The sequence below is a fragment of the Gigantopelta aegis genome, chromosome 12 (genome assembly GCF_016097555.1).
Source record: "Gigantopelta aegis isolate Gae_Host chromosome 12, Gae_host_genome, whole genome shotgun sequence".
In the NCBI taxonomy this organism is placed as follows: Eukaryota; Metazoa; Mollusca; class Gastropoda; order Neomphalida; family Peltospiridae; genus Gigantopelta; species Gigantopelta aegis.
Window position 1 is genome coordinate 7,461,756 of NC_054710.1, and position 27,334 is coordinate 7,489,089.

Sequence of the window (27,334 nt, forward strand, 5' to 3'; positions counted from 1 at the left end):
ATCATGAACTGTGACAGATCAGGTTTACCCATTTTTCACAGAGTTATGTCCCTTGAACTTAGGAGATAAGAACATTTGTTGGGCCCAGTAGTGGACATGTATTGCTTTAGCAGTACTCTTAGAATGCTTGTTATCTATGAACACAAATTCTGGTTCACAGTAGAGTGGACACAAGTTCCCACATGATGAACATTTGCTGCCTGACACATTACTGGAGGATTATCTGATGAGTCTGATGGGGAAACAACAATGTTTGTGATTTCATTATTCAAGATAATTCATCACGAGTGTTTTTTAATATGGAAAATAACGAGTCTATGTTAATCCATATTAGTTGAGGCTCTGCTGAGACAAATACCGACAAAGTTAAAAAAACACGAGTAGCAAATTATATTTTTGGCCCTTATGGCCCTTAGTTTTCTAAAATGCCTACTGAGCTGAAATTTGGTGTGTATAGCTTTATCATGAACTGTGACAGATCAAGTTTAATTTTCATGGAGATTTACCCTTTTTCACAGAGTTATGGCCCTTTGTTTTCTGGACCTTTTTTTTCACAATGCCTACTGAGCTGAAATTTGGTGTGTATAGCTTTATCATGAACTGTGACAGATCAAGTTTAATTTTCATGGAGATTTACCCTTTTTCACAGAGTTATGGCCCTTTGTTTTCTGGACATTTTTTTTCACAATGGCTACTGAGCTAAAATTTGGTGTGTATAGCTTTATCATGAACTGTGACAGATCAAGTTTAATTTTCATGGAGATTTACCCTTTTTCACAGAGTTATGGCCCTTTGTTTTCTGGACATTTTTTTTCACAATGCCTACTGAGCTGAAATTTGGTGTGTATAGCTTTATCATGAACTGTGACAGATCAAGTTTAATTTTCATGGAGATTGATTAGCAACTACTGTTTAATGTTTAAAATTGTGTAGCGATCTCTCTGAAACTTGCATAGTAAATCACGACACGATACGGTCTAGGATCGATCCCCGTCGGTGGACCCATTGGGCTATTTCTCGTTCTAGACAGTGCTCCACAACTGGTGTAACAAAGGCCGTGGTATGTACTATCCTGTCTGTGGGATAGTGCATATAACAGATCCATTGCTGCTAATCGAAAAGAGTGATTCATAAAGTGGCGATAGTGGGTTTCCTCTCTCAATATCTCTGTGGTCCATAACCATATGTCACTCCAGCCAGTGCACCACGACTGGTATATCAAAGGCCGTGGTATGTACTACCCTGTCTATGGGATGGTGCATCTAAAAGATCCGTTGTTGCTAATTGAAAAGAGTAGCCCATGAAGTGGCGACAGCGAGTTTCCACTCTCAATATCTGTGTGGTCCTTAACCATATGTCTGATGCCATATAACCGGAAATAAAATGTGTTGAATGCGTCATTAAATAAAATATTTCTTTCTTTTTTTGATACTGATGAACAAAATGTTCCGTTAGGACCATGAATATTTGTTTGACTTGCTTTAGCAGTAGTCTAAGAATGCTTGTCGTTTTTTTGTAGATTGAAAACGTCACGGATGGTAACTACCACGTGGCCAAGTGGAAGCTGATAGCGGACAATGCGAGTGTCTTCCTGCCTGTGATGTCCTCTAAACATGTCACTCATCTGGGCCAGTTTCTCTTGTCGACATTTCAACATCACCAACAGTCATGGTTTGTGTTTTCTTTTCGTACTTTAACCTTACCCTCTAACTCATAGTGAACTAGTCCGAACATTCCGACAGCCGATTGGCTATGTACAATTCTCCACAATACCCAATGTATCCTCCTTAGTAAGTGATAGATAGATAGATAGATAGATAGATAGATAACTGCTTTAACATGCTCATATAGGGTTTTGAACATGCCCATCCCAAGTCCGTCCTCTGATAAGATCGGTGGCCTGACTCGGGATGGGGGGAGGGGGAGGATAGAGTTGAAAATGGACAGAATTTTGAAAATAGCAATTATTAAAAAAGTTAACAAAAGAAAAAAAAAGTTACAAGCCAAAAATAAAAAGAATTGACTGCTCGGCCGAATATTTATATAATTTGGAGCATTTTAGAAGGACAGTCCAAAAATAAATAAGAAAAAGAAGAGAGGATCGGACTATTTAATAATATTTAAAAAAAAAGAAAGTAATTTCGACATAAAATTTTGAACGCAGATCTAAAAGTTTAAAGTCCAATATGTCCATGTGAGTGGCCTCGTTTAAGGCCGTTTGGGTGCACAGCTTAGAGGGACGAGATGGGTTGCATCCCATCAAGAAAACCCCTAGATTGACAGTCGATAGACCTTGAAGGTGTAGTGCTGTGCTGAAATACAGATCTTGAGAAGCTGAATTCATCTGAACGAGAGAGAGTATCTGACTAGGATATAGTACAGTCGTCATGGGTTGGTATAATGGTGCGGATGGGCCCGACTCCGGAGGATACGAGATGGTATCACTATAAAGCAAGGTAAAGTCTAGAAAAAGAGTAGTAGGGGCCGACCCCGCTTCCTATTTCTTCTTTAGAGTAGGGCGGTCAATCTTCCAGTGCTGCTAGGACAGGCTCGGACATGTAGAGACTAAACGCGAACAACCGTGGCGTTCTGCAGAATGGCCGTCATACGAGTCACAAAAAAACCCAGGTCAACATAGTCAGCCGGAGAAATGACGTGGAGGCAGACAGTCGAAACGAGAAGCGTTCCAGCGTTCAATCAGTTCCAATGGCCGCATACATCCCAGTAGAAAACTTCACTTCGCTGACAAAAACAATGAAATGAAGGACCCCAAGTCGAGTGCACGAAAGCACGTGCAGTGTGCACAAGCGAAACAAACATGTCTTAACCGCGTCGAGCTCCAGACTGGGAATGACTAAGTGAGACTGGCCTCTGTGGTATAGTGGTTAGGTCATCAGACTTAAAGGGACATGCCCTACTTTTTAAACAATAAGACAAATTTGTTTTTACTATTAGAGCCGTTTTTGAAATCATAGTTTACTTAGATTTTATTGTTTAGATTATCCATTTCCGTACATGGGATGGTGCATATAAGAGATCCCTTGCTGCTAATCGAAAAGAGTAGCCCATGAAGTGGCGACAGCGGGTTTTTTCCCTCAACATCTGTGTGGTCCTTAACCATATGTTCGACGCCATATAACTGTAAATAAAATGTGTTGAGCGTCATTAAATAAAACATTCCTTCCTTCCTGTGCATTGTGTTCACACTAAAGCTGTATCCTAACCGGATGCAAGCGATTATTTTAGAAATCATTGATTTCAATTGCCGTATCCTAACCGGACGCGTGTGACGTGACAGATTTATATGTCGCACCATACGCATGTGGTTAGGATATGGTAATTAAAATCAACAATTTCTAAAATAATTGCACGCATCACTCATGTCCAGTTAGGATATAACTTTACACAAGTTAAACTAGTTTAGTTAAAACACTTTAAGACACAAGACATCAAAAGAACAATGGACTACTAGTCTGTTAGGCCGTTGCTAACGCATTTACTGTTTTTTCAGCATATGATATCACTGACACTTCCAGCGTATACTGGTTTAATTAAAACAGTTTGCGTTCACACTTAAATTTAAATTGTTTTAGATAAACTGGTATAGGGAAAAGATCGTGTTAACACATTTTAAACTGGATTAGTTATACCAGTGTAGTTAAACCAGCTTAGTATAAGTGTGAGTGCATCTTAAAGGGACATTCCTGACTTTGCCGCATTGTAAGATGTTTCAGACTAATAAAATATTTCTACGATTAAACTGACATATTAAATTTATTTTCTTGTTTAGAATATCAGTGTCTGTATATTCAATGTGTTTCTGGTCGTCTTAATATTTGTAAGAAGCTCAAACTAGATTTTGTCTTCAAATAATTTCGTACGTACGAAAAAATTATATTTTAGGAAGTAAAATGAAATTTAACCTACTACAAATATTAGAACGATCAGAAACACGTTTAATATACAGCCAGTAATATTTTATGCAGAAAAATATATTTGATGTGTAATTATATTCGTTAAAAAGTCTCTGTTACACAGTCGATGACATCTTAAAATTGCAGCAAACTCAGGAATGTCCCTTTAAGTTTGGTCACATTTTTTTTGTTTCGCAGTATATAATAAACAATTATTATATATTTTACTTTACAGTTCAACAGAGAGACAAGAATTGATCACTATGAGCTCTGTAACAAGAAAACTCCTCGAAGATCCCGTTGTCATGGAGACGAGACTGCTGGTTTCTTCCATGATTACGTCGCTGTGGACAACCCTAAGGAAGTCGTTGTCTCCTAACAACAGGTAGAAGTGATGTAACTAATGTTTGCCCATATTTACCATCTTTGGGCACCATACCACCATTTAGCTTGTCGTTACTTGCTGTAGCAGCTTAATATAATCCGGTTTAGGAAATAATTCCTCATATAAACAAAATACTACAAAATTCTGATATACATTTTGAAATCTTTTTTGATGATTACAGGATAGACAGGAGAGCACATACCATGACCTTTGATATACCAGTCGTGGTGCACTGGCTGGAGCGAGAAATAGCCCAATAGGCCCACTGACTGGGATCGATCCCAAACCGACCGCACATCAAGCGAGTGGTATTACCACTGGGCTACGTCTCGCCCTACAAAACGTTGGATGACAGTGTCTGTTTGAAACTACCTGTAGGGTAGTTAACGAAGCTTCCCATTCTGTCTGAGCAGCTTAACCCCAAATGTTTTCCGATTTACTTTAATGGTCGGGTAAGGTCATAGGTTTTAATGTGCATATTCAGAACAAGCAGTTGTAGCGCATGCCTGTCATGGGCACAGGTGTCCACTTTCACCAGCTCTTCTGTCCAGGAGAGGAAAAGGTTTGGGGTGGGTGGGTGGGTGGGTGGGAGAGGAGGTCACAGGGGAGCACAAGCAAGCAGCCCGACCAGTCGGTAGCGGGTGAGGGTTGGGTTTGGTGCTATTAAATTTGCAAGCATCCCGTAGGATTAAAGCCAAATAGAAAATGTTGCATAATTTCTTGATGGGCAGCAGTATTTATACCCATAATGGGGAGAGACGTAGCCCATTGAGCTATTTCTCATTCCATCCGGTGCACCACGACTGGTACATCAAAGGCCGTGGTATATGCTATCCTGTCTATGGGATGGTGCATATATAAGTTTCCTTGCTGCTACTCGAAAAGAGTAGCCCATGAAGTGGCGACATCGGTTTTCTCTCTATATCTGTGTGGTCCCTAACCATCTGTCTGATGCCATATAACCGTAAAATAAAACGTGTCGAGTGCGTCGTTAAATAAATATTTCCTTCCTTATACCCATAATGTAGATGTTGATTGAAATATTGCATTTAGCAATTTTAGCCACAAACTTTATTATTTGTTGTCTAAGGAATTTGATTTGGTGGTATTCATTCCTAATATTTATAAATATAATTTTTTCATCCATGTTTGTCTCAAGACTGACATTGCTTTGATTGAATTTTTTAAAATTAATTGTTAAGGCATGTTTTGTACATGTTTCCAGTCCCAGAAAGAAGCGAAAACACACTGCTACATGGACAGCCATTTTGGATGGATTGGAAAAACTGGAAAATTCAGAAGTTCTTTGGCATTTACCAGTTGACAGGTACTTTAAAAAAATGTCTACCTTTGTCAGCCCAATCTAATTAAAATTAGCTCCACTGTTACATGTGGATCTAACAGCAGCCCGTTGGAGCTCATGTCCAGTTGACCTTTCATTCGACCAATCAAAACGTTACTTGCAAAATCATGCCAGTAATTTGAAAAGAATTTGAAAACATTTGGAATTATGCCGAGGGTATACGAAATAATTCAGGTGAATTACAAAGTATGCCGAAAACTAATTGCAATATAAAATTTTATATAAAATTTGTTTCAAGATGAAAAAAAACCGTGATGGTATAGCCATAAAATTTGTTTATACTAGTATACAATTCACAGTTTATTACTGCACTTTTCTCCCTGCTTTTTCAATGTTGAAATGGACCAACAAGATAGCCCGGTATTTTTAGAATTTGTATGCTCTCGAATAATGCTATAAAAGGCGAAGTGTAATTGGTCGATGTTTAAATTGTTATTTATAGATGAAATGTCATCTGGACATGGGAGTCCACGCAATGCTGTTATATCTACTGGTGGACCCAGTAGAGCTAATTTTAATCAGATTGTTTGTCAGCCCCACCCACCCACATTTGTTCTATGCTTATATTTGGGGAGGGGGGAGTATGGGATTTTAGTCTTTATTATCCCCTTGTGAGTATTTTGTTTAACAACACCACTAGATCACCATTGGATGTCAAACGTTTGGTAATTCTGACACATAGTCATTGGAGGAAACCCGCTAATGCAGTATACCACGACCTTTGACCTATTGTGGTGCGTTTTTAGAATTATGAAAAATTTATTTTGGGGTATTGCAAAAACCCGGATGTCGGGACCACATCAGGTGTGTGAAAATTAATATACTAAATAATAAAATAAAGTAATAGTGAAAAATATGTCGTAGTGTTTAAAAAGTAGGGTCTGTTATTTTAAGTGGCAAAGCACTCACGCAAAGCACTCACGCAAAGCACTCGCGCAAAGCACTCACATATTTGACACCCAATAGCCGAAGATTAATTAATCAATGTGCTCCAGTGGTGTCGTTAAAAACCCCCAAACAAAAGCACTCACATGCACTTTAGTCAGTCTGACTGGTTCCCATCAGTGGGTCCTTTTAGACTACTACTCGTTACAGCCAGTGCACCACAGCTGGTGTAACAGAGGTTGTGGTATGTACTATCCTGTCTGTGATACAGTGCGAAAAAATATCCTTTGCTGCTAATACAAAAAGGTAGCCCGTGAAGTGGCGGAAGTGGGTTTCTTCTCCTTAACAACTCTAGTAAATGTTGCAGGGCTGCAGAAATTAGTAGCCCACTCGCCAAATGTGAGTAAAAATGAGACGAGTTAAAAAATGCAACCACCAGTCTGACGGTCTTTCTGTCTCTTCGATTCCGTTTACCACGTGATATTGATCACTTACAAGTGTTATTAATAATGTTTTGCCAATATATCTATCTATATTTCATTTGAAGTGAAGACACTGTATATTATATTATAGTTAATAATGTCTAGTTCTATAGACTGGCAGATTAGTAGAAATTCTGGCGGGCTAGTAAATTTTAGTTGGTTCTGGTCCGGCAGGCTAGTTAAATATTTTCCATTTCTGTTTTGTTTGGTTTTTTCCAGTGTTTTAGTTGACCAATTGCAGTTAGTAGCAGAGAGGGTGAATCAAGTGCTGCAGGCTAGTTAAATATTTTCCATTTCTGCAGCCCCAGATGTTGAGTTTTTTGTTTGGGTTTTTTCAGTGTTTTAGTTGACCAATTGCAGTTAGTAGCAGAGAGGGTGAATCAAGTGCTGCAGGCTAGTTAAATATTTTCCATTTCTGCAGCCCCAGATGTTGAGTTTTTTGTTTGGTTTTTTCCAGTGTTTTAGTTGACCAATTGCAGTTAGTAGCAGAGAGGGTGAATCAAGTGCTGCAGGCTAGTTAAATATTTTCCATTTCTGCAGCCCCAGATGTTGAGTTTTTTTTTTTTTTTTTTTTCAGTGTTTTAGTTGACCAATTGCAGTTAGTAGCAGAGAGGGTGAATCAAGTGCTGCAGGCTAGTTAAATATTTTCCATTTCTGCAGCCCAGATGTTGAGTTTTTTGTTTGTTTTTTTCCAGTGTTTTAGTTGACCACTTGCAGTTAGTAGCAGAGAGGGTGAATCAAGTGCTGCAGGTGGATGACATGGGACAGGAGACGTCTAAGACTGGCCTCAACACTGATATCATTCAGGTGTGTTTCAAATCACTCTTTGGGACGGGACGTAGTAAAGCCCAGTGGTAAAACGTCCGCTTGATGCGCGGTCGGTGTGGGATCGATCCCCATCAGTGAGCCCATTGGGCTATTTCTCTCTCCAGTCAATGCACCAAGACTGGTATATCGAAGGCTGTACATGGTATGTGCCATCAGGTCTGTGGAATAGTGCATATAACAGATCCCTTGCTACTAAGGGAAAAATGTAGCGGGTTTTCTCTCTAAGACTATATGTGAAAATTACCAAATGTTTGACATCCAGTAGCCAATGATTAATAAGGGAAAAATGTAGCGGGTTTTCTCTCTAAGACTATATGTCAAAATTACCAAATGTTTGACATCCAGTAGCCAATGATTAATAAATAAATGTGCTTTAGTGGTGTCGTTAAACAAAATAAATTTTAACTGAAGACCAAATGTTTGACATCCAATAGCCAATGATTAATAAATAAATGTGCTCTAGTGGTGGTGTTAAACAAAATAATTTTAAATGAAGGCCAAATAGTTGACATCCAATAGCCAATGATTAATAAATCAATGTGCTCTACTGATGTAGTTAAAAAAAATAAACTTTAATATGTCAGAATTACCAAAAGTTTGACATCCAATAGCCAATGATTAATAAATTGATGTTCTCTAGTGGTTGTGTTAACCTTTTTCATTTTGTTTTTGTTTCAGATTTTACATCAACTACCTCTGTATTACTTAACGCCAGGTAACCAGTTACAATGTGTGTTTGGCCTAGTTTTCTTAACCACCCTGCTTTTCAGCCAATCAGAATTGATAAATAACGACCAATCACAACATTTGATACAACTAACGTCGGTTGAGTTACTGTCTGTTCTGCTGGAGTCTTCTGTTGGTTCCTGTCCAGTGTTCCAGCTGTTGCATCCTGGGAAATTCTTTCAGTGGCTGCAGAAGTTGTTATCTTTTTCCGATTCAGAGGTTTGTTAAAAAATGTGCATATTTGTTCTTGTTAGTCCCCTACCGGTCCATCTCATCTCCGTCCGTCCGTCTGTCTGCCTCACATGTTTTCCGGATGTTTTTTGCAGAAGACGTTTAGATATTGAGCTGAGATTTTATCATGCACTGTTACAGGTCAAGCTTGACTTTCATTGCGATTTACCCATTTTTAACGGACTTATGGTCCTTGAACTTAGGAAATGTGAAGAATTTTTTTTCCAGATTTTTGCAAAGCCTGGAGATATCAAGATGAAATTTTGTATATAGCTTTATCATTTGTATATATCTTTACAGATCAAGTTGAAGTTTAGTGGTGAATTACCCACTTTTCAGAGTTATGGCCCTTGAATTTAGGAAATACAAAAAATTATTGGGCCTGGTAGGGGACATGTATTGCTTTAGCAGTTCTCTCAAAATGCTTGTTTATAAATATGAAAATTGTGAAATATATGTTACTTGCAATTTATATATACACTCAAGTTCAAGCACACATTTCATGGGCATAAACTCTGACTTTTGCCATTAAACTTGCAATCTCGCCACATCAAATTGGAAACAAAACTACTCTTTCAATAAACTTCAATATCGCCTCAAATTATTGAAAATCCTGCCTTAAAATAGCTTTTAGGCTAAAAGGAAAATTGAGCAAGAGTTATCCGTCTTGAATAGTGACATCTGTCTTGAATAGTGACATCACTTACATGATTTCCTTAATCTGCTATACCTGTCTTGAATAGTGACATCACTTACATGATTTCCTTAATCTGCTATATCTGTCTTGAATAGTGACATCACTTACATGATTTCCTTAATCTGCTATATCTGTCTTGAATAGTGACATCACTTACATGATTTCCTTAATCTGCTACGTCTGTCTTGAATAGTGACATCACTTACATGATTTCCTTAATCTGCTACGTCTGTCTTGAATAGTGACATCACTTACATGATTTCCTTAATCTGCTACGTCTGTCTTGAATAGTGACATCACTTACATGATTTCCTTAATCTGCTATATCTGTCTTGAATAGTGACATCACTTACATGATTTCCTTAATCTGCTATACCTGTCTGAATAGTGACATCACTTACATGATTTCCTTAATCTGCTACGTCTGTCTTGAATAGTGACATCACTTACATGATTTCCTTAATCTGCTACGTCTGTCTTGAATAGTGACGTCACTTACATGATTTCCTTAATCTGCTATATCTGTCTTGAATAGTGACGTCACTTACATGATTTCCTTAATCTGCTATATCTGTCTTGAATAGTGACATCACTTACATGATTTCCTTAATCTGCTATATCTGTCTTGAATAGTGACATCACTTACATGATTTCCTTAATCTGCTATATCTGTCTTGAATAGTGACATCACTTACATGATTTCCTTAATCTGCTATATCTGTCTTGAATAGTGACATCACTTACATGATTTCCTTAATCTGCTATATCTGTCTTGAATAGTGACATCACTTACATGATTTCCTTAATCTGCTATATCTGTCTTGAATAGTGACATCACTTACATGATTTCCTTAATCTGCTATACCCGTCTTGAATAGTGACGTCACTTACATGATTTCCTTAATATTTCCTTAATCTGCTACGTCTGTCTTGAATAGTGACATCACTTGCATGATTTCCTTAATCTGCTACGTCTGTCTTGAATAGTGACATCACTTGCATGATTTCCTTAATCTGCTACGTCTGTCTTGAATAGTGACATCACTTGCATGATTTCCTTAATCTGCTACGTCTGTCTTGAATAGTGACATCACTTACATGATTTCCTTAATCTGCTATACCTGTCTTGAATAGTGACATCACTTACATGATTTCCTTAATCTGCTATATCTGTCTTGAATAGTGACATCACTTACATGATTTCCTTAATCTGCTATATGTCTTGAATAGTGACATCTGTCTTGAATAGTGACGTCACTTACATGATTTCCTTAATCTGCTATACCCGTCTTGAATAGTGACATCACTTACATGATTTCCTTAATCTGCTATATCTGTCTTGAATAGTGACGTCACTTACATGATTTCCTTAATCTGCTATATCTGTCTTGAATAGTGACGTCACTTACATGATTTCCTTAATCTGCTATACCTGTCTTGAATAGTGACATCACTTACATGATTTCCTTAATCTGCTATACCTGTCTTGAATAGTGACATCACTTACATGATTTCCTTAATCTGCTATACCTGTCTTGAATAGTGACATCACTTACATGATTTCCTTAATCTGCTATATCTGTCTTGAATAGTGACATCACTTACATGATTTCCTTAATCTGCTATATGTCTTGAATAGTGACATCTGTCTTGAATAGTGACATCACTTACATGATTTCCTTAATCTGCTATACCTGTCTTGAATAGTGACATCACTTACATGATTTCCTTAATCTGCTATATCTGTCTTGAATAGTGACGTCACTTACATGATTTCCTTAATCTGCTATATCTGTCTTGAATAGTGACGTCACTTACATGATTTCCTTAATCTGCTATACCTGTCTTGAATAGTGACATCACTTACATGATTTCCTTAATCTGCTATATCTGTCTTGAATAGTGACATCACTTACATGATTTCCTTAATCGGCTATATTTGTCTTGAATAGTGACATCACTTACATGATTTCCTTAATCGGCTATACCCGTCTTGAATAGTGACATCACTTACATGATTTCCTTAATCTGCTATATCTGTCTTGAATAGTGACATCACTTACATGATTTCCTTAATCGGCTATACCTGTCTTGAATAGTGACATCACTTACATGATTTCCTTAATCGGCTATACCTGTCTTGAATAGTGACATCACTTACATGATTTCCTTAATCGGCTATACCTGTCTGAAATAGTGACATCACTTACATGATTTCCTTAATCTGCTATACCTGTCTTGAATAGTGACATCACTTACATGATTTCCTTAAAAGCTATACCTGTCTTGAATAGTGACATCACTTACATGATTTCCTTAATCGGCTATACCTGTCTTGAATAGTGACATCACTTACATGATTTCCTTAATCGGCTATACCTGTCTTGAATAGTGACATCACTTACATGATTTCCTTAATCTGCTATACCTGTCTTGAATAGTGACATCACTTACATGATTTCCTTAATCGGCTATACCTGTCTTGAATAGTGACATCTGTTTACATGATTTACTTAATCGGCTATACCTGTCTTGAATAGTGACATCACTTACATGATTTCCTTAATCTGACAACAGATGTCTTGAAAAAGTGAAAGTACTTACGTTTTCCTTAATCGGCTATACATGTCTTGAATAGTGACGTCACTTACATGATTTCCTTAATCTGCTATATCTGTCCTTGAATAGTGACGTCACTTACATGATTTCCTTAATCAGCTTTATCTGTCTTGAATAGTGACATCTTCATGAATAGTAACATCACTTACAAATGATTTCCGTAATCTGCTATTAATGTCAGTGAATAGTGACATCTGTCTTGAATAGTCAGACATCAGGTACATGATTTCCTTAATCTGCTATATCTGTCTTGAATAGTGACATGTTACATGATTTCCTTGGACTGCTATATCTGTCTTGAATAGTGACATCACTTACGCCATGATTTCCTTAATCTGCTATACCTGTCTTGAATAGTGACATCACTTACATGATTTCCTTAATCTGTCAAATACCATATTTGAATAGTGACATACTTACATGATTTCCTTAACTGCTATATCTGTCTTAATAGTGACGTCACTTACATGATTTCCTTAATCTGAATATGTCTTGAATACCCATCACTTACATCGACCCCCCTTAATCTGCTATATCTGTCTTGAATAGTGACATCACTTACATGATTTCCTTAACCTGCTATACCTGTCTTGAATAGTGACATCACTTGCATGATTTCCGTAATCTGCTATACCTGTCTTGAATAGTGACGTCACTTACATGATTTCCTTAATCTGCTATATCTGTCTTGAATAGTGACGTCACTTACATGATTTCCTTAATCTGCTATACCTGTCTTGAATAGTGACGTCACTTACATGATTTCCTTAATCTGCTATATCTGTCTTGAATAGTGACATCACTTACATGATTTCCTTAATCTGCTATACCCGTCTTGAATAGTGACATCACTTACATGATTTCCTTAATCTGCTATACCCGTCTTGAATAGTGACATCACTTACATGATTTCCTTAATCTGCTATACCGGTCTTGAATAGTGACATCACTTACATGATTTCCTTAATCTGCTATACCTGTCTTGAATAGTGACATCACTTACATGATTTCCTTAATCTGCTATATCTGTCTTGAATAGTGACATCACTTACATGATTTCCTTAATCTGCTATATCTGTCTTGAATAGTGACATCACTTACATACTATGGCCTTTGATATACCAGTCGTGGTGCACTAGCTGGAACAAGAAATAGCCCAATGAGCCCACCGACGTGGATGATCCCAGAACAACCGCACAACAAGCGAGCACGTTACCACTGGGCTATGTCCCACCCCTATATCAGCATGAAAGTTTTTTTTCTTTCTGTTGAGAAAATGTCTTACAAAAAAATAAATGTTTTATTTAACAATGCACTCAACACATTTTATTTACGGTTATATGGCGTTAGACCATACAGATATTGAGAGAGGAAACCCTCTTTCGCCACTTCATGGGCTAATCATTTCAGTTAGCAGCAAGGGATCTTTTATATGCACAGACAGGGTAGTACATGCCACTGCCTTTGATATACCAGTCGTGGTGCACTGGCTGGAACGAGAAATAGTGAATGTCTTACAAATGCCATTGTGAAAAAAACATATTTTTCGCCCCACATGATGAAACACTCGATTTCTGACAATTTCACTACTGGAGGTTTGATCTAATGAGTCTGATGGGAAAAAATCAACAAAATATTCTTTATATACTGCATGCTGCAATGAAATGAACAGGACGTAGTCCACTGGTAAAGCGCTCGATTGTTGAGCGGTCGGTCTAGGATCAGTTTCTATCAGTGGACCCATTGGGTTATTTCTCGCTCTAGCCTGTGCACCACAACTGGTATATCAAAGGCTGTGGTATGTGCTATCCTGTCTGGGATGGTGCATATGAAAGATTCCTTGCTACTAATGACAAAATGTGGTGGGTTTCTTCTCTAACACTATATGTAAAAATGACCAAATGTTTGACATCCAATAGCAAATGATTAATTAATCAATGTGCTCTAGTGGTGTTGTTAAACAAACTGCCTTTTTTTTCTGTTGAACAAATTTTATACAAATAACATAATGATCCGAATATTTTTTTTTTCCCACATCATGAAACACTTGATTTCTGACAATTCCATTACTGAAGGTTTAACCTAATGAGTGTGATGGAAAAAATAAACATAATACTCTAATATTGCATCTTGAAATGAAACGGTATATCAAAGGCTGTGGGATTGTGTATATAAAAGATCCCTTTCTACTAATGAAAAAATGTAGCGGGTTTCCTCTCTCTGACTATGTCAGAATTAACAAATGTTTGACATCCAATAGCCGGTGGGCACATTGGGCTATTTCTCGTTCCATCCAGTGCACCACGACTGGTATATCAAAGGCCGTGGTATGCACTATCCTGTCTATGGGATGGTGCCTATAAAAGATCTCTTGCTGTTAATCGAAAAGAGTAGCCCGTGAAGTGGCGACAGCTGGTTTGCTTCCTCTCTCAATATCTGTGTGGTCCTTAACCATATGTCCGATGCCATATAACCGTAATTAAAATGTGTTGAGTGCGTTGTTAAATAAAGCATTTCCTTCTTCCTTCTTTCAGAGATTGGCTGCTACAATGAGAAGACTGATGGGGGTCACCGCTCGGTCGGTCACCGGGGATGTTGATGTGTTGCTGGGAATCGGAGGATTTATTTCTACCGTAATTAAGCTCATTAATTATAGTATTGTTAATATCCACAGAGCTCGTTAGTAGACAACAGGGGTCTGTTTCACAAAACATAAGTTTCAATCTGCAACTAGCAGTTATACCGCAGGGCATCTAGATTATGGTAGCCCCACTCCTATGGCTAGTGATATTCAGTGTTGGGCTAGTAAATAACTACTATTACCATGCCAGACAGGGCTTCTAGATTATGGTAGTCCCACTCCCATGGCTAGTGATATTCAATGTTGGGCTAGTAAATAACTACTATTGTCATGCCAGACAGGACTTCTAGATTATGGTAACCCCACTCCCATGGCTAGTGATATTCAGTGTTGGGCTAGTAAATAACTACTACTGCCATGCCAGACAGGGCTTCTAGATTATGGTAGTCCCACTCCCATGGCTAGTGATATTCAGTGTTGGGCTAGTAAATAACTACTATTGCCATGCCAGACAGGGCTTCTAGATTATGGTAGTCCCACTCCCATGGCTAGTGATATTCAATGTTGGGCTAGTAAATAACTACTATTGCCATGCCAGACAGGGCTTCTAGATTATGGTAGCCCCACTCCCATGGCTAGTGATATTCAATGTTGAGCTAGTAAATAGCTACTATTGCCATGCCAGACAGAGCTTCTAGATTATGGTAGCCCCACTCCCATGGCTAGTGATATTCAGTGTTGGGCTAGTAAATAGCTACTATTGCCATGCCAGACAGGGCTTCTAGATTATGGTAGCCCCACTCCCATGGCTAGTGATATTCAGTGTTGGGCTAGTAAATAACTACTATTGCCATGCCAGACAGGGCTTGTAGATTATGGTAGCCCCAGTCCCATGGCTAGTGATATTCAATGTTGGGCTAGTAAATAGCTACTATTACTATGCCCATTGGCAAGTGAATATTTTGTTAAATGTTGCAGTTAAGTCTATTTTGTAAATATGAATATCCTGCCCCCACCCCCCCTCCACCCCAACCCCCCAATGTTACTATGTTAGTGTTTTTCAGCTCCATCTCCCTGTTTAGGTGACATATCTGATTATTGCTATTATTTAGTAAAATTTTATTAACTTAAAGTAAAGTAATCGTGGCTAGTAAATATTTTAAATCACTGATCCCGTAGTTAGTGGATTTTATAAAAATTCTAGAAGCCCTGTACTGATCATTCATTTCACGCAGAGAATTTACATCATTATGGAAGATGGAGCATTTTAAGGACAAAAGTAAGTGAAATATGTGTACTTCAAACTATATCTGTTGTACTATAGTAGTAATAAAATTTGTGGTTGAGTCGTAGATTTACACTTACGTGCAAAACTAGGCTTACAATGTTTTGTGAAATTGGGTCCATATCAGAGTACAATATTTCACGCGAACCAATGCACGTGTAATTTTTTTTTACATATTAAATGTTTTCATTTTTACGGGTCCAACCGGAGTGGACTTTAGGTTTCGTGTCCAACCTGATGTCTGTCTATCTGACGGTCCATCCTGATGTCTGTCTATCTGACTGTCCATCCTGATGTCTGTCTATCTGACTGTCCATCCTGATGTCTGTCTATCTGACTGTCCATCCTGATGTCTGTCTATCTGACTGTCCATCTGTCTGTCTATCTGTCTATCTGACTGTCCATCTGTCCATCTGTCCATCCTGATGTCTGTCCATCTGTCCATCCTGATGTCTGTCTATCTGTCCATCCTGTCTGTCATCTGACTGTCCATCTGATGTCTATTTCTGTCTGTCCATCTGATGTCTGTCTATCTGTCCACTGTCTTGATGTCTGTCTATCTGACTGTCTGTCTATCTGACTGTCCATCCTGATGTGTCTGTCTATCTGACTGTCTATCTGACTGTCCATCTGTCTATCTGACTGTCCTGATGTCTGTCTATCTGACTGTCCATCTGTCCATCTGTCCTGATGTCTGTCTATCCTGATGTCTGATCTGACTGTCCTGTCTGTCCCACATGTAGGTTTCTGTCCATCTGATGTATCTGACTGTCTATCTGACTGTCCATCTGACTGTCTATCTGACTGTCCCTGATGTCTGTCTATCTGACTGTCCATCCTGATGTCTGTCTATCTGACTGACTGTCCATCTGTCCCACATGTAGGTTTCGTGTCCATCCTGTCTATCTGTCTGTCTATCTGACTGTCCATCTGTCCCCATGTACGTGTAGGTTTCGACTGTCCATCCTGATGTCTGTCCTGATGTCCGTCTATGACTGTCCATCTGTCCCACATGTGATGTCCGTTTCGTGTCCATCGTGATCCTGACTGTGTCTGTCTATCTGACTGTCCATCTGTCCATCTGTCCCACATGTAGGTTTCGTGTCCATCCTGATGTCTGTCTATCTGACTGTCCATCTGTCCATCTGTCCCACATGTAGGTTTCGTGTCCATCCTGATGTCTGTCTATCTGACTGTCCATCCTGATGTCTGTCTATCTGACTGTCCATCTGTCCCACATGTAGGTTTCTGGACATTTGTTTCACAATGCTTGATACAGATCAAGTTTGACTTTCATGGTGATTTACCCATTTTTGACAGGAAAGGAAAATGTTTTATTTAATGACACACTTAACACAGTTTATTACAGTTATATTGTGTCAGACTTATGGTTAAGGACCACACAGATATTGAGAGGAAACCCGCTGTTGCCACTTCATGGGCTACTCTTTTCGATTAGCAGCATTTTTGACAGAGTTATGGCCTTTGAAGTTGGGAGATTTAAACATGTTTTCTCAATGCCTACTGAGCTGAAATTTGGTGTGTATAGCTTTATCATGAACTGACAGATCAAGTTTAATTTTCATGGAGATTTACCCTTTTTCACAGAGTTATGGCCCTTTGTTTTCTGGACCTTTTTTTTTTCACAATGCCTACTGAGCTGAAATTTGGTGTGTATAGCTTTATCATGAACTGTGACAGATCAAGTTTAATTTTCATGGAGATTTACCCATTTTTCACAGAGTTATGTCCCTTGAACTTAGGAGATAAGAACATTTGTTGGGCCCAGTAGTGGACATGTATTGCTTTACCAGTACTCTTAGAATGCTTGTTATCTATGAACACAAATTCTGGTTCACAGTGGAGTGGACACAAGTTCCCACATGATGAACATTTGCTGCCTGACACATTACTGGAGGATTATCTGATGAGTCTGATGGGGAAACAACAATGTTTGTGATTTCATTATTCAAGATAATTCATCACGAGTGTTTTTTAATATGGAAAATAACAAGTCTATGTTAATCCATATTTGTTGAGGCTCTGCTGAGACAAATACCGACAAAGTTAAAAAAACACGAGTAGCAAATTATATTTTTCCTGTGACACTTCTAAAATAACATTTTAATTCAATATTTAGTAAATTACAGGACTAAATTCGCCTCCATCGGTAATATGGTGCCATCACGATTAGCACAAATTACTTTGATGTCACACGCTTTACTAAATCCTATGGAAACGTTACACTCAGGTATACAGGTTTTGATGGCTTGTATACAAATTACTTATTCACAGCAACACATTATTACCTAGAGACCTTGAAAATTTGCATATGCATTGAAATTTGCATACCATTATTATCCGGGTTAATACACTAAATTATCACATGGGTTTACAATATGGATATCATGGGTTTTAGGGAAAAACCAGTTATATTATCACAGGGCTGCTAGAATTGTTAAAAAAATCCACTAGCCATGGGATCAGTGATTTTAAAAATGTACTAGCCATGATTAAAAATTCACTAGCCCTACTTTAAGTAAATACAATTTTACTAATAGGAATAGTCGAATATGTCACCTAATGGCGATACAGCTTAAAAACCCTAGATTGGATGAGGATGGGGGGCAGGATATTCATATTTACAAAAGACATGTAGACTTACATGCAGCTTTTGACACACACAAATTCACTAGCTGTCGGGCATGGCAATAGTAGTTACTTACTAGCCTAACATCGAATATCACTAGCCATGGGAGTGGGGCTATTATAATCTAGAAACCCTGTCTGGCATGGCAATAGTAATTATTTACTAGCCCAACATTGAATATCACTAGCCACGGGAGAGGGGCTACCATAATCTAGAAGCCCTGTCTGGTATGGCAATAGTAGTTATTTACTAGCCCAACATTGAATATCACTAGCCATGGGAGAGGGGCTACCATAATCTAGAAGCCCTTTCTGGTATGGCAATAGTAGTTATTTACTAGCTCAACACTGAATATCACTAGCCATGGGAGTGGGGCTACCATAATCTAGAAGCCCTGTCTGGTATGGCAATAGTAGTTATTTACTAGCCCAACATTGAATATCACTAGCCATGGGAGTGGGGCTACCATAATCTAGAAGCCCTGTCTGGTATGGCAATAGTAGTTATTTACTAGCCCAACATTGAATATCACTAGCCACGGGAGTGGGGCTACCATAATCTAGAGGCCCTGTCTGGCATGGCAATAGTATTACCAATTACAACTATATTGGCAGAATGCTCGTTAGTTTGTTATACATGTACAAGAATAAAAGAATACTCAACGAGCTAGTAGGTAATACCATTTATCTTTGCACTTCTCTCTGCCCATATGGGTAATAAATTGTTTCATCACTATCGCTATTTACAAGTAAAACCTGCGTTCAGTCTGGGACAATGCTTCAGAATAATTGTTTTAATTGTTTAGATACCCATTGGGTCCACTGATTCGTAACGGTTGGTCTGGGATCGATCCCAGCCTGTGGTCCCATTGGGCTATTTCTCGTTCCAGTCATTTCACCACGACTAGTATATCAAAGGCTGTGGTATGTGCTATCCTGTATGTGGGATGGTGCATGTAAAAGATCTGTTGCTACTAATGGAAAAATGGCTAGTGATAATTCAATTTTGGGCTAGTAAATAACTACTATTGCCATGTCCAACGGCTAGTGAAAATATTTTTTCAAATGTTGTAGTTAAGTCTATTTTGTAAATATACTACTCAAAAGAATTTAAGGGTCAGACGATATTTTCGACATTATTTTCTGAATGTCAATTATATTAGCTAGACCATAATGTCACGCATGGTATTGTTCCATTTTGACGAAAGTGGGTCTAAGCAACCCATAAATGAATTAAAACCCACTGTCATTGACACTGTCGACTAGTTCTAATGGCGAAAACATGCTTACATTTGCACATAAATTAGGGCGAAAGCGAAAGGTCTGCTAAGTGCCCATAACTTGCTTTTTCACAAAGCGCTTCATTTGCACGATTTGCATGTGTATTCCATGTTCCCAATGCTGAATTTCCTTATAATTGGAGCTTGCGTTCGTGTACGGTGCACACTCCAAATTCGACAATGGTACGACGTCAACTGACTATCGAAGATCGAGGAAGGGCTATTGCTTGGCTTCAGGATGGCAATACGCAAAGAAATGTTGCTCTGAGACTTGGTGTCAGTCAGAGTGTCGTTGGCCGACTGTGGCAACAGTACCAAGCAACAAATTCTGTTCGAAATCGTCCACGTTCGGGAAGACCCCGAAGCACTACAAATAGAGAGGACCGCTACATCACCAATATGGCTCTACGTCAATGCACAACCACTGCACACCGATTACGTGACAATCTGCGGACTGCGACTGGAACTCGAGTGTCTGATCAAACCATATGCAATCGTCTGAGAGCCAATAATCTACGCTGCCGTCGCCAGGCTGTTCGACCACCACTCCTACCACGTCACAGAACGGCCAGATGTCACTGGTGCACGCTTCATCTGCGGTGGCAACATGTTCAGTGGGGTCGAGTGATGTTCACTGGTGAGTCCAGGTTTAGTCTCCAGTTCAACGACGGTCGGGTTCGTGTCTACAGACGTCCTGGGGAGCGCTTCGCTGACGTTAACGTTAGACAACGTCACCGGTTTGGTGGTGGCAGCGTCATGGTGTGGGGCGGCATCTCTATCCACCACAGGGCCCCCCTCTATGTGGTGGATGGCAATCTGAATGGAATCCGCTATCTGAATGAGATTATCCGGCCGTTGGTTCTCCCAGGCCTTCAGCAGATTGGCGGCGGGGCAGTTCTGCAGGATGACAATGCCAGACCCCACTGCGCCAGGGTGGTAACGGACTTTCTCAGACAACAAGGTATCGCCAGGATGGATTGGCCAGCATATTCGCCTGACTTGGCCCCAATAGAGAATGCCTGGGACGAATTAGGCAGGAGAGTTTGGGATAACCATGCCCCTCCGGCCAACCTTCATGATCTGGGTCAACTTCTTATGGCAGAGTGGCAGGCCATTCCCCAAGAGTTCTTGAGACGTCTGATCAACAGCATGAGGCAACGATGTGTCGAGTGTATTCGCGCCAGGGGTGGATTCACACACTATTAAACGAATGTTCTAATGTGTAAAATCCATGTTTGACAACCTCAAGTTTGACAGCATGTCATGTGACTTTCTTGTATACAGTGACGTTTATTTGTGGTTTTTTGTAAATATGGAACAATAAATAAAAAAATTGGTGTAGTTTACATCATAAATCTAATACACTCTGAAACTTATTTGGTTATAAATTTTTGACCCTTAAATTCTTTTGAGTAGTATATATGAATATCCTGCCCCCATCCCAAATCCCCAATGTTAGTGTTTTTAAGTACTATTTCTTGTTAGGTAACAATTCTGATTATTACTATTATTTAGTAAAATTGTATTAACTTAATGTAGGGCTAGTGAATTTTTAATCGTGGCTAGTAAAAATTTTTTTAAAGTCACGATGATGATCCCATGGCCAGTAGATTTTATAAAAATTCTAGAAGCCCTGTGTACAGTTGCGTGGCCACCAAGTTCCCAAATGATGAACACTTGCTGCCTGACACTTACATTACTGGAGGCTTGATCTAATGAGTCTGATGGGGAAAAAACAACAACAACCAGGGTGGCAGAATCTTCTTCTTATCCATTATTTTAAAAATACAATATCATCTTTTTGAGTTATTACTGCGTCCCAATAACGAAGGCAGATATAAATCATATTTAGAATTTTCTCTATCGTTTTTTGATTTACCACTTCAAATAATAAAAAATACTGTAATATTCTGCTTAACCAACACAAAACAGAAGAGTTGCTGTCATCTAACGATAGTTATTTTAAAGATACAGTATTCGTTTTTTAATTACTGTTATTGCCATGCCCAACGGCTAGTAAAATGTTTTTGTCAAATGTTGCAGTATTGAGTGCGTCGTTAAGAATAAAATAAATTAGTCGGTAGCATCACTGTTTACAACTGAGTGTGGAACAGTGCTTGTGTTTCATTGTTTAGTTATCGGGGGGGCGGGACGTAGCCTAGTGGTACAGCGTTCGCTCGATGCGCAGTCGGTGTTGGATCGATACCCGTCGGTGGACCCATTGGGCTATTTCTCGTTCCAGCCAGTGCACCACAACTGGTATATCAAAGGCCGTGGGATGGTGCATATAAAAGATCCCTTGCTGCTAATCGGAAACAGTAGCCCATGAAGTGGTGACAGCGTGTTTCCTCTCTCAATATCTGTGTGGTCCTTAACCATATGTCTGACGCCATATAACCGTAAATAAAATGTGTTGAGTGCGTCATTAAATAAAACATGTCTTTCTTTGTTTAGTTATCTGAAGAGCTGATGGCTGCCTCTCGACACCTGGATGCAGCGACCATCACCCCTGCCACGTCGATGGACCGATCTCGCTTCACCGTGGCCGCCTGTTTACTGCACAGCATCGTTAAGGTGAACTCATTACTGTCTGTACATATAAAAGATCCCTTACTACTAATGGAAAAATGTAGCTGGTTTCCTCTCTAAGACTATATGTAAAAAATTACCAAATGTTTTTGACATCCTATAGTCGATGATTAATAAATCAATGTGCTCTAGTGGTGTCGTTAAACAAAACAATGTTATTATTTTTCATAACACTAATTTCCTGTCTTACATTTAATTGTCAATTTTTAGAGGGTGGGACATAGCCCAGTGGTAAAGCGTTCGCTTGATGCGTGATAGGTCTAGGATCGATCCCTGTCGGTGGAACCATTGGGCTATTTCTCGTTCCAGTCAGTGCTCCACAACTGGTATATCAAAGGCTGTGGTATGTACTACCCTGTCTGTGGTATGGTGCATATAAAAGTTACCTTGTTGCCAATCGAAAAGAGTAGCCCATGAAGTGGCAACAGCGGGTTTCCTTTTTCAATATCTGTGTGGTCCATAACCATATGTCTGACGCCATATAACCGTAAATAAAATGTGTTGAGTGCATTATTAAATAAACATTTCCTTCCTTCCTTCCATTTTTAGCAACTGAAGAAATCTAACCAGACATCAAGTGTTAGATCTGCTTGTCAGAAATATTTCACTCAGCTTTCATTAGTCTTCACAACTGTGCTCTCAAAGATGAGAGTTCGGCAGGAGAAGACAACTCTGCTGACACCCTCGCATCCCATCATTTATGGCTTCTCCAGTGTTTTGTCACACAGTAGGGATGTAAATACTGTGGACGAGGAAATGATTGGAGCTGTGCAATTTGTTTTGGACTTTGCAGTGAATCTTGTCGAGTCGGCTAAGGTTGGTCTTTGTTTAGGTTTTTTTCTTTTGTTTTATAGACATCGGACATAAGGCTGGCAGGGTTGGTACGTGCCTGGAAAACCCTGGAAAACCCTTGAAAATAAACTAATGTATTCCAGTGCTTGAATACCCTTGAAAATCATCTTGCGGTCTGGAAAACCCTTGAAAATGATAATTTGATGTCAAATAAAATATAAACGCCTAAAACGGAGGCTTTATTTACTTCATTTAACATGTAATTAAATTATTTGTTTCATTTCCGCGGCACAATCAAATGCCAATCGCACGGCCAATCGATGTTTACCGGCTCAGTTGATGTGTGAATGTTTGATGTTGTTTTTATCTCACGATGCGAGAATCACGCGGCCACGAGATCCAAGCGACAGCGTCGCCATATTGGAAAAGAAAGTTTGTCACTTTTTGCCGCTGGGTATTTAGCAAGTTCAGGGAGCGTGTCAAGTTAATGAATCTATTGTAAACCCACAAAGATGGTTGGCACTTGCGTGTTTAACAACCTGTGGATATGATGTTTCCTGACAGCGACATTGCCTCAAAATTTGGTTGTGGGGAGCGCAAATTCAAAAGTTTAGTCATAAGTTGTCCGCCATTAACTCTGTAAGGTCCTGGAATTTTGGTTAAGTTTGACCTGGAAAAACCCTGGAATTTTGACTTCCTTTAAGTGTATAAAACCTGGGCTGGTAGGTACATGGTTCGCAGCCCGGTACCGGCTCCCACCCAGAGTGAGTTTTAACGACCACTACATCCTCTTTTTCTCTCACTAACCAACTAACAATTAACCCACTGTCCTGGAAAAACAGCCCAGATAGCTGAGGTGTGTGCCCAGGACAGCGTGCTTGAACCTTAATTGGATATAAGCACAAAAATAAGTAGGAATAAATTAAAATGAAATGTTTTAAAAAAGAAAACTCCATAAACATTTAACATAGAGACAAAGACCTTTTTTTAAACTTTACAAACAAAGCTGATAAGATGCATAAGGAAGCCGCTATATTTCCATTTCCACGCCTGCTGTCAGTTGAGCTATCTCAGTATCACCCGAGCCCGGGGTACACAGAACCTGCAGTGCATGCCGGGTAATCATTCCCCATGTGGGGTCATACACTTGGGAGAGGCACCCATTATTGCACCCATGAAGTGGGTGAAACTCGGTGTATGTGGCCTTACACCTACCCATTGAGCCTAGCAGTGCACTCACTCCGGGTTGGAGCCGGTACCGGCATAACAAACCCCCCATTGCCTCAGGTGGGATACGAACCCAGTACCTACCAGTCTGAAGTCTGATGATGTAACCACTACACCACTGAGGCCGGTTCAGGGTTTATTTGTTTGTATTTTTCCTAATAATGGATTAAAACTGAAAATTAATTCATCTGAAATTCAACTGTTACACCTAATAACTGGTGATCAAAGACCGATCTTTCTATGTCTCTGTCGGTGTCTGTCTGTCTGTCTGTCTGTCTGTCTGTCTCTTATCTCTCTACCGGCCTCGGTGGATTCGTGGTTAGGCCATCGGTCTACAGGCTGGTAGGTACTGGGTTCGGATCCCAGTCGAGGCATGGAATTTTTAATCCAGATACCGACTCTAAACCCTGAGTGAGTGCTCCGCAAGGCTCAATGGGTAGGTGTAATCCACTTGCACCGACAAGTGATCCATAACTGGTTCATCAAAGGCCATGGTTTGTGCTATCCTGCCTGTGGGAAGCCCAAATAAAAGAGTAGCCCATGTAATGGTGACAGCGGGTTTCCTCTCAAAATCTGTGTGGTCCTTAACCATATGTCTGACGCCATATAACCGTAAATAAAATGTGTTGAGTGCGTCGTTAAATAAAACATTTCTTTCTTATCTCTCTCTCCTCTGTCTGTGTCTGTCTGTGTCTGTCTCTCTGTGTGTGTCTGTCTCTTATCTCTCTCCTCTGTATCTCTTTGTCTGTCTGTCTCTTCTCTCGCTATTTCTTGCTCCAGCCAGTGGTGCACCACGAGTGGTACATCAAAAGCTGTGGTATGTGCTATCCTGTCTATGGGATGGTGCATATAAAAGATCCCTTGCTGTTAACCAAAAAGAGTAGCTCATGAAGTGGTGACAGCGGGTTTCCTCTCGATATCTGTGTGGTCCTTAACCATATTATGTTCGATGCCATATAACCGTAAATAAAATGTGTTGAGTGCATCGTTAAATAAAACATTTCCTTCCTCTCTCCTCTCTGTCTCTCTTCTTTCACCCTATCCTGTCTCTTTCTGTCTCTCCCACTCTGTCTCTATGTCTGTCCATCTGTCTCACTGTTTCTCTCTCACTCCCATGTCTCTGTCCCTATCTCCGTCTCTTCATAGTATAGAATGTTCTAAGTTATCAATAAACAAACATTCTTTTCTTTTTGCAGTTTGAAGATTATGAAATGGATGTCGTCTGTCTGAAGTTCATCAAAACCATCTGCCTTTGCCGTACCAGCAATCCAGACGTTTGTGGAGAAAAAACATTTTCCAGAGTCTGGGCTGCTCTGATAAAGATGATAACAATGTTGTCAAGAACAAATACACAAAAAATTACCATGTCATCAAAATCAAAAGATGTGACTAATTTGGACAAGTGCCACAGTGGGAATATGACCATAGCAGCCATGATGAGTTTAAAAGGGGAGACAACTGTTGATGAGACTAAGTGTGATGGGAATGATGCTGATGTAGCAGATTTTAAAACCCACCAATGGAAGACTAGATTGAATGTGCTGCACAACACGGTCACCATAGCGATGTTGTCATGTGACCTGGATGAGTTCAAATCTCTCTTGATGGGACTTGTGAATGATATGGTGGGTTATTACTCCTCTGCGTGTCCAACCGAAAGGGACTATAAGTTTCATCTCCATCCTTCTGTCTGTCTGTCTGTCCCACATACAGTTTTCAGGATGTGTTTTTTCCCACTATACCTAAAAGATACTAAGCTGAAATTTTATGTATAACTTTATCATGTACTGTTACAGATCAAATTGGACTTTCAGGGCGATTTACTCCGTTATAACTTTATCATGTACTGTTACAGATCAAATTGGACTTTCAGGGCGATTTACTCCGTTATAACTTTATCATGTACGGTTACAGATCAAATTGGGCTTTCAGGGCGATTTACTCCATTATAACTTTATCATGTACTGTTACAGATCAAATTGGACTTTCAGGGCGATTTACTCCGTTATGACTTTATCATGTATCATGACTTTCAGGGCGATTTACTCCGTTATGACTTTATCATGTATCATGACTTTCAGGGCGATTTACTCCGTTATGAAATGTGGAGTTATGGAATTTTGGGGGCTGGACTAGCTCTGGGTGAGCAAAATATTGCGCCAAATTGTCTGTTAAATTTTTTAAATTGCAGAAATCAACAGTTATTTTCTGAAAAATGTCAATTATTACATAAAATAATTTCGCCAAATAAAATAAAATTTGCCAACTGCTTTTCAAAATTCGCAGTTGGCGAATTTGGCGAGTGCCAGAGCTAGCCTTGTTGGGGATTCGGTAGGGGAGTTATGGAATTTTGGGGGCTGGACTAGCTCTGGGTGAGCAAAATATTGCGCCAAATTGTCTATTAAATTTTTTAAATTGCAGAAATCAACAGTTATTTTCTGAAAAATGTCAATTATTACATAAAATAATTTCGCCAAATAAAATAAAATTTGCCAACTGCTTTTCAAAATTCGCAGTTGGCGAATTTGGCGAGTGCCAGAGCTAGCCTTGTTGGGGATTCGGTAGGGGACATGTATTGCTTTAGCATTACTCTCAGAATGCTTGTTCTATTTTGAATTAATATGACTTATGTCCAGCTCATCCCTCCCCCCATCCCCCACCCAAATTATATTAAATGCGTAATATCCGGTTTAAAAAAAACTAAAACTTTTAGTTTTATGACACTGCACCCTTTCCTTTGTCTGCTTTGAATTTCCATCTCATTTCTTCCCGATCTGGCAACTCCTCCTATCTTTCAACTT

General features: G+C 39.3%; 1 protein-coding gene across 1 annotated transcript in view; it reads left to right on the forward strand.

The window, feature by feature from the left end:
• Positions 1 to 27,334, forward strand: part of LOC121386532 (unhealthy ribosome biogenesis protein 2 homolog) — a 67,598-nt gene that overhangs the window by 33,867 nt on the left and 6,397 nt on the right. Inside the window, exons 16-24 of the mRNA XM_041517469.1 lie at positions 1,520 to 1,671; positions 4,150 to 4,299; positions 5,525 to 5,626; positions 7,725 to 7,836; positions 8,536 to 8,802; positions 14,665 to 14,763; positions 22,380 to 22,499; positions 23,064 to 23,330; positions 25,730 to 26,158. Of these exons, the coding sequence (XP_041373403.1) occupies positions 1,520 to 1,671; positions 4,150 to 4,299; positions 5,525 to 5,626; positions 7,725 to 7,836; positions 8,536 to 8,802; positions 14,665 to 14,763; positions 22,380 to 22,499; positions 23,064 to 23,330; positions 25,730 to 26,158 (1,698 nt within the window). The remainder of the gene's footprint in view (positions 1 to 1,519; positions 1,672 to 4,149; positions 4,300 to 5,524; positions 5,627 to 7,724; positions 7,837 to 8,535; positions 8,803 to 14,664; positions 14,764 to 22,379; positions 22,500 to 23,063; positions 23,331 to 25,729; positions 26,159 to 27,334) is intronic.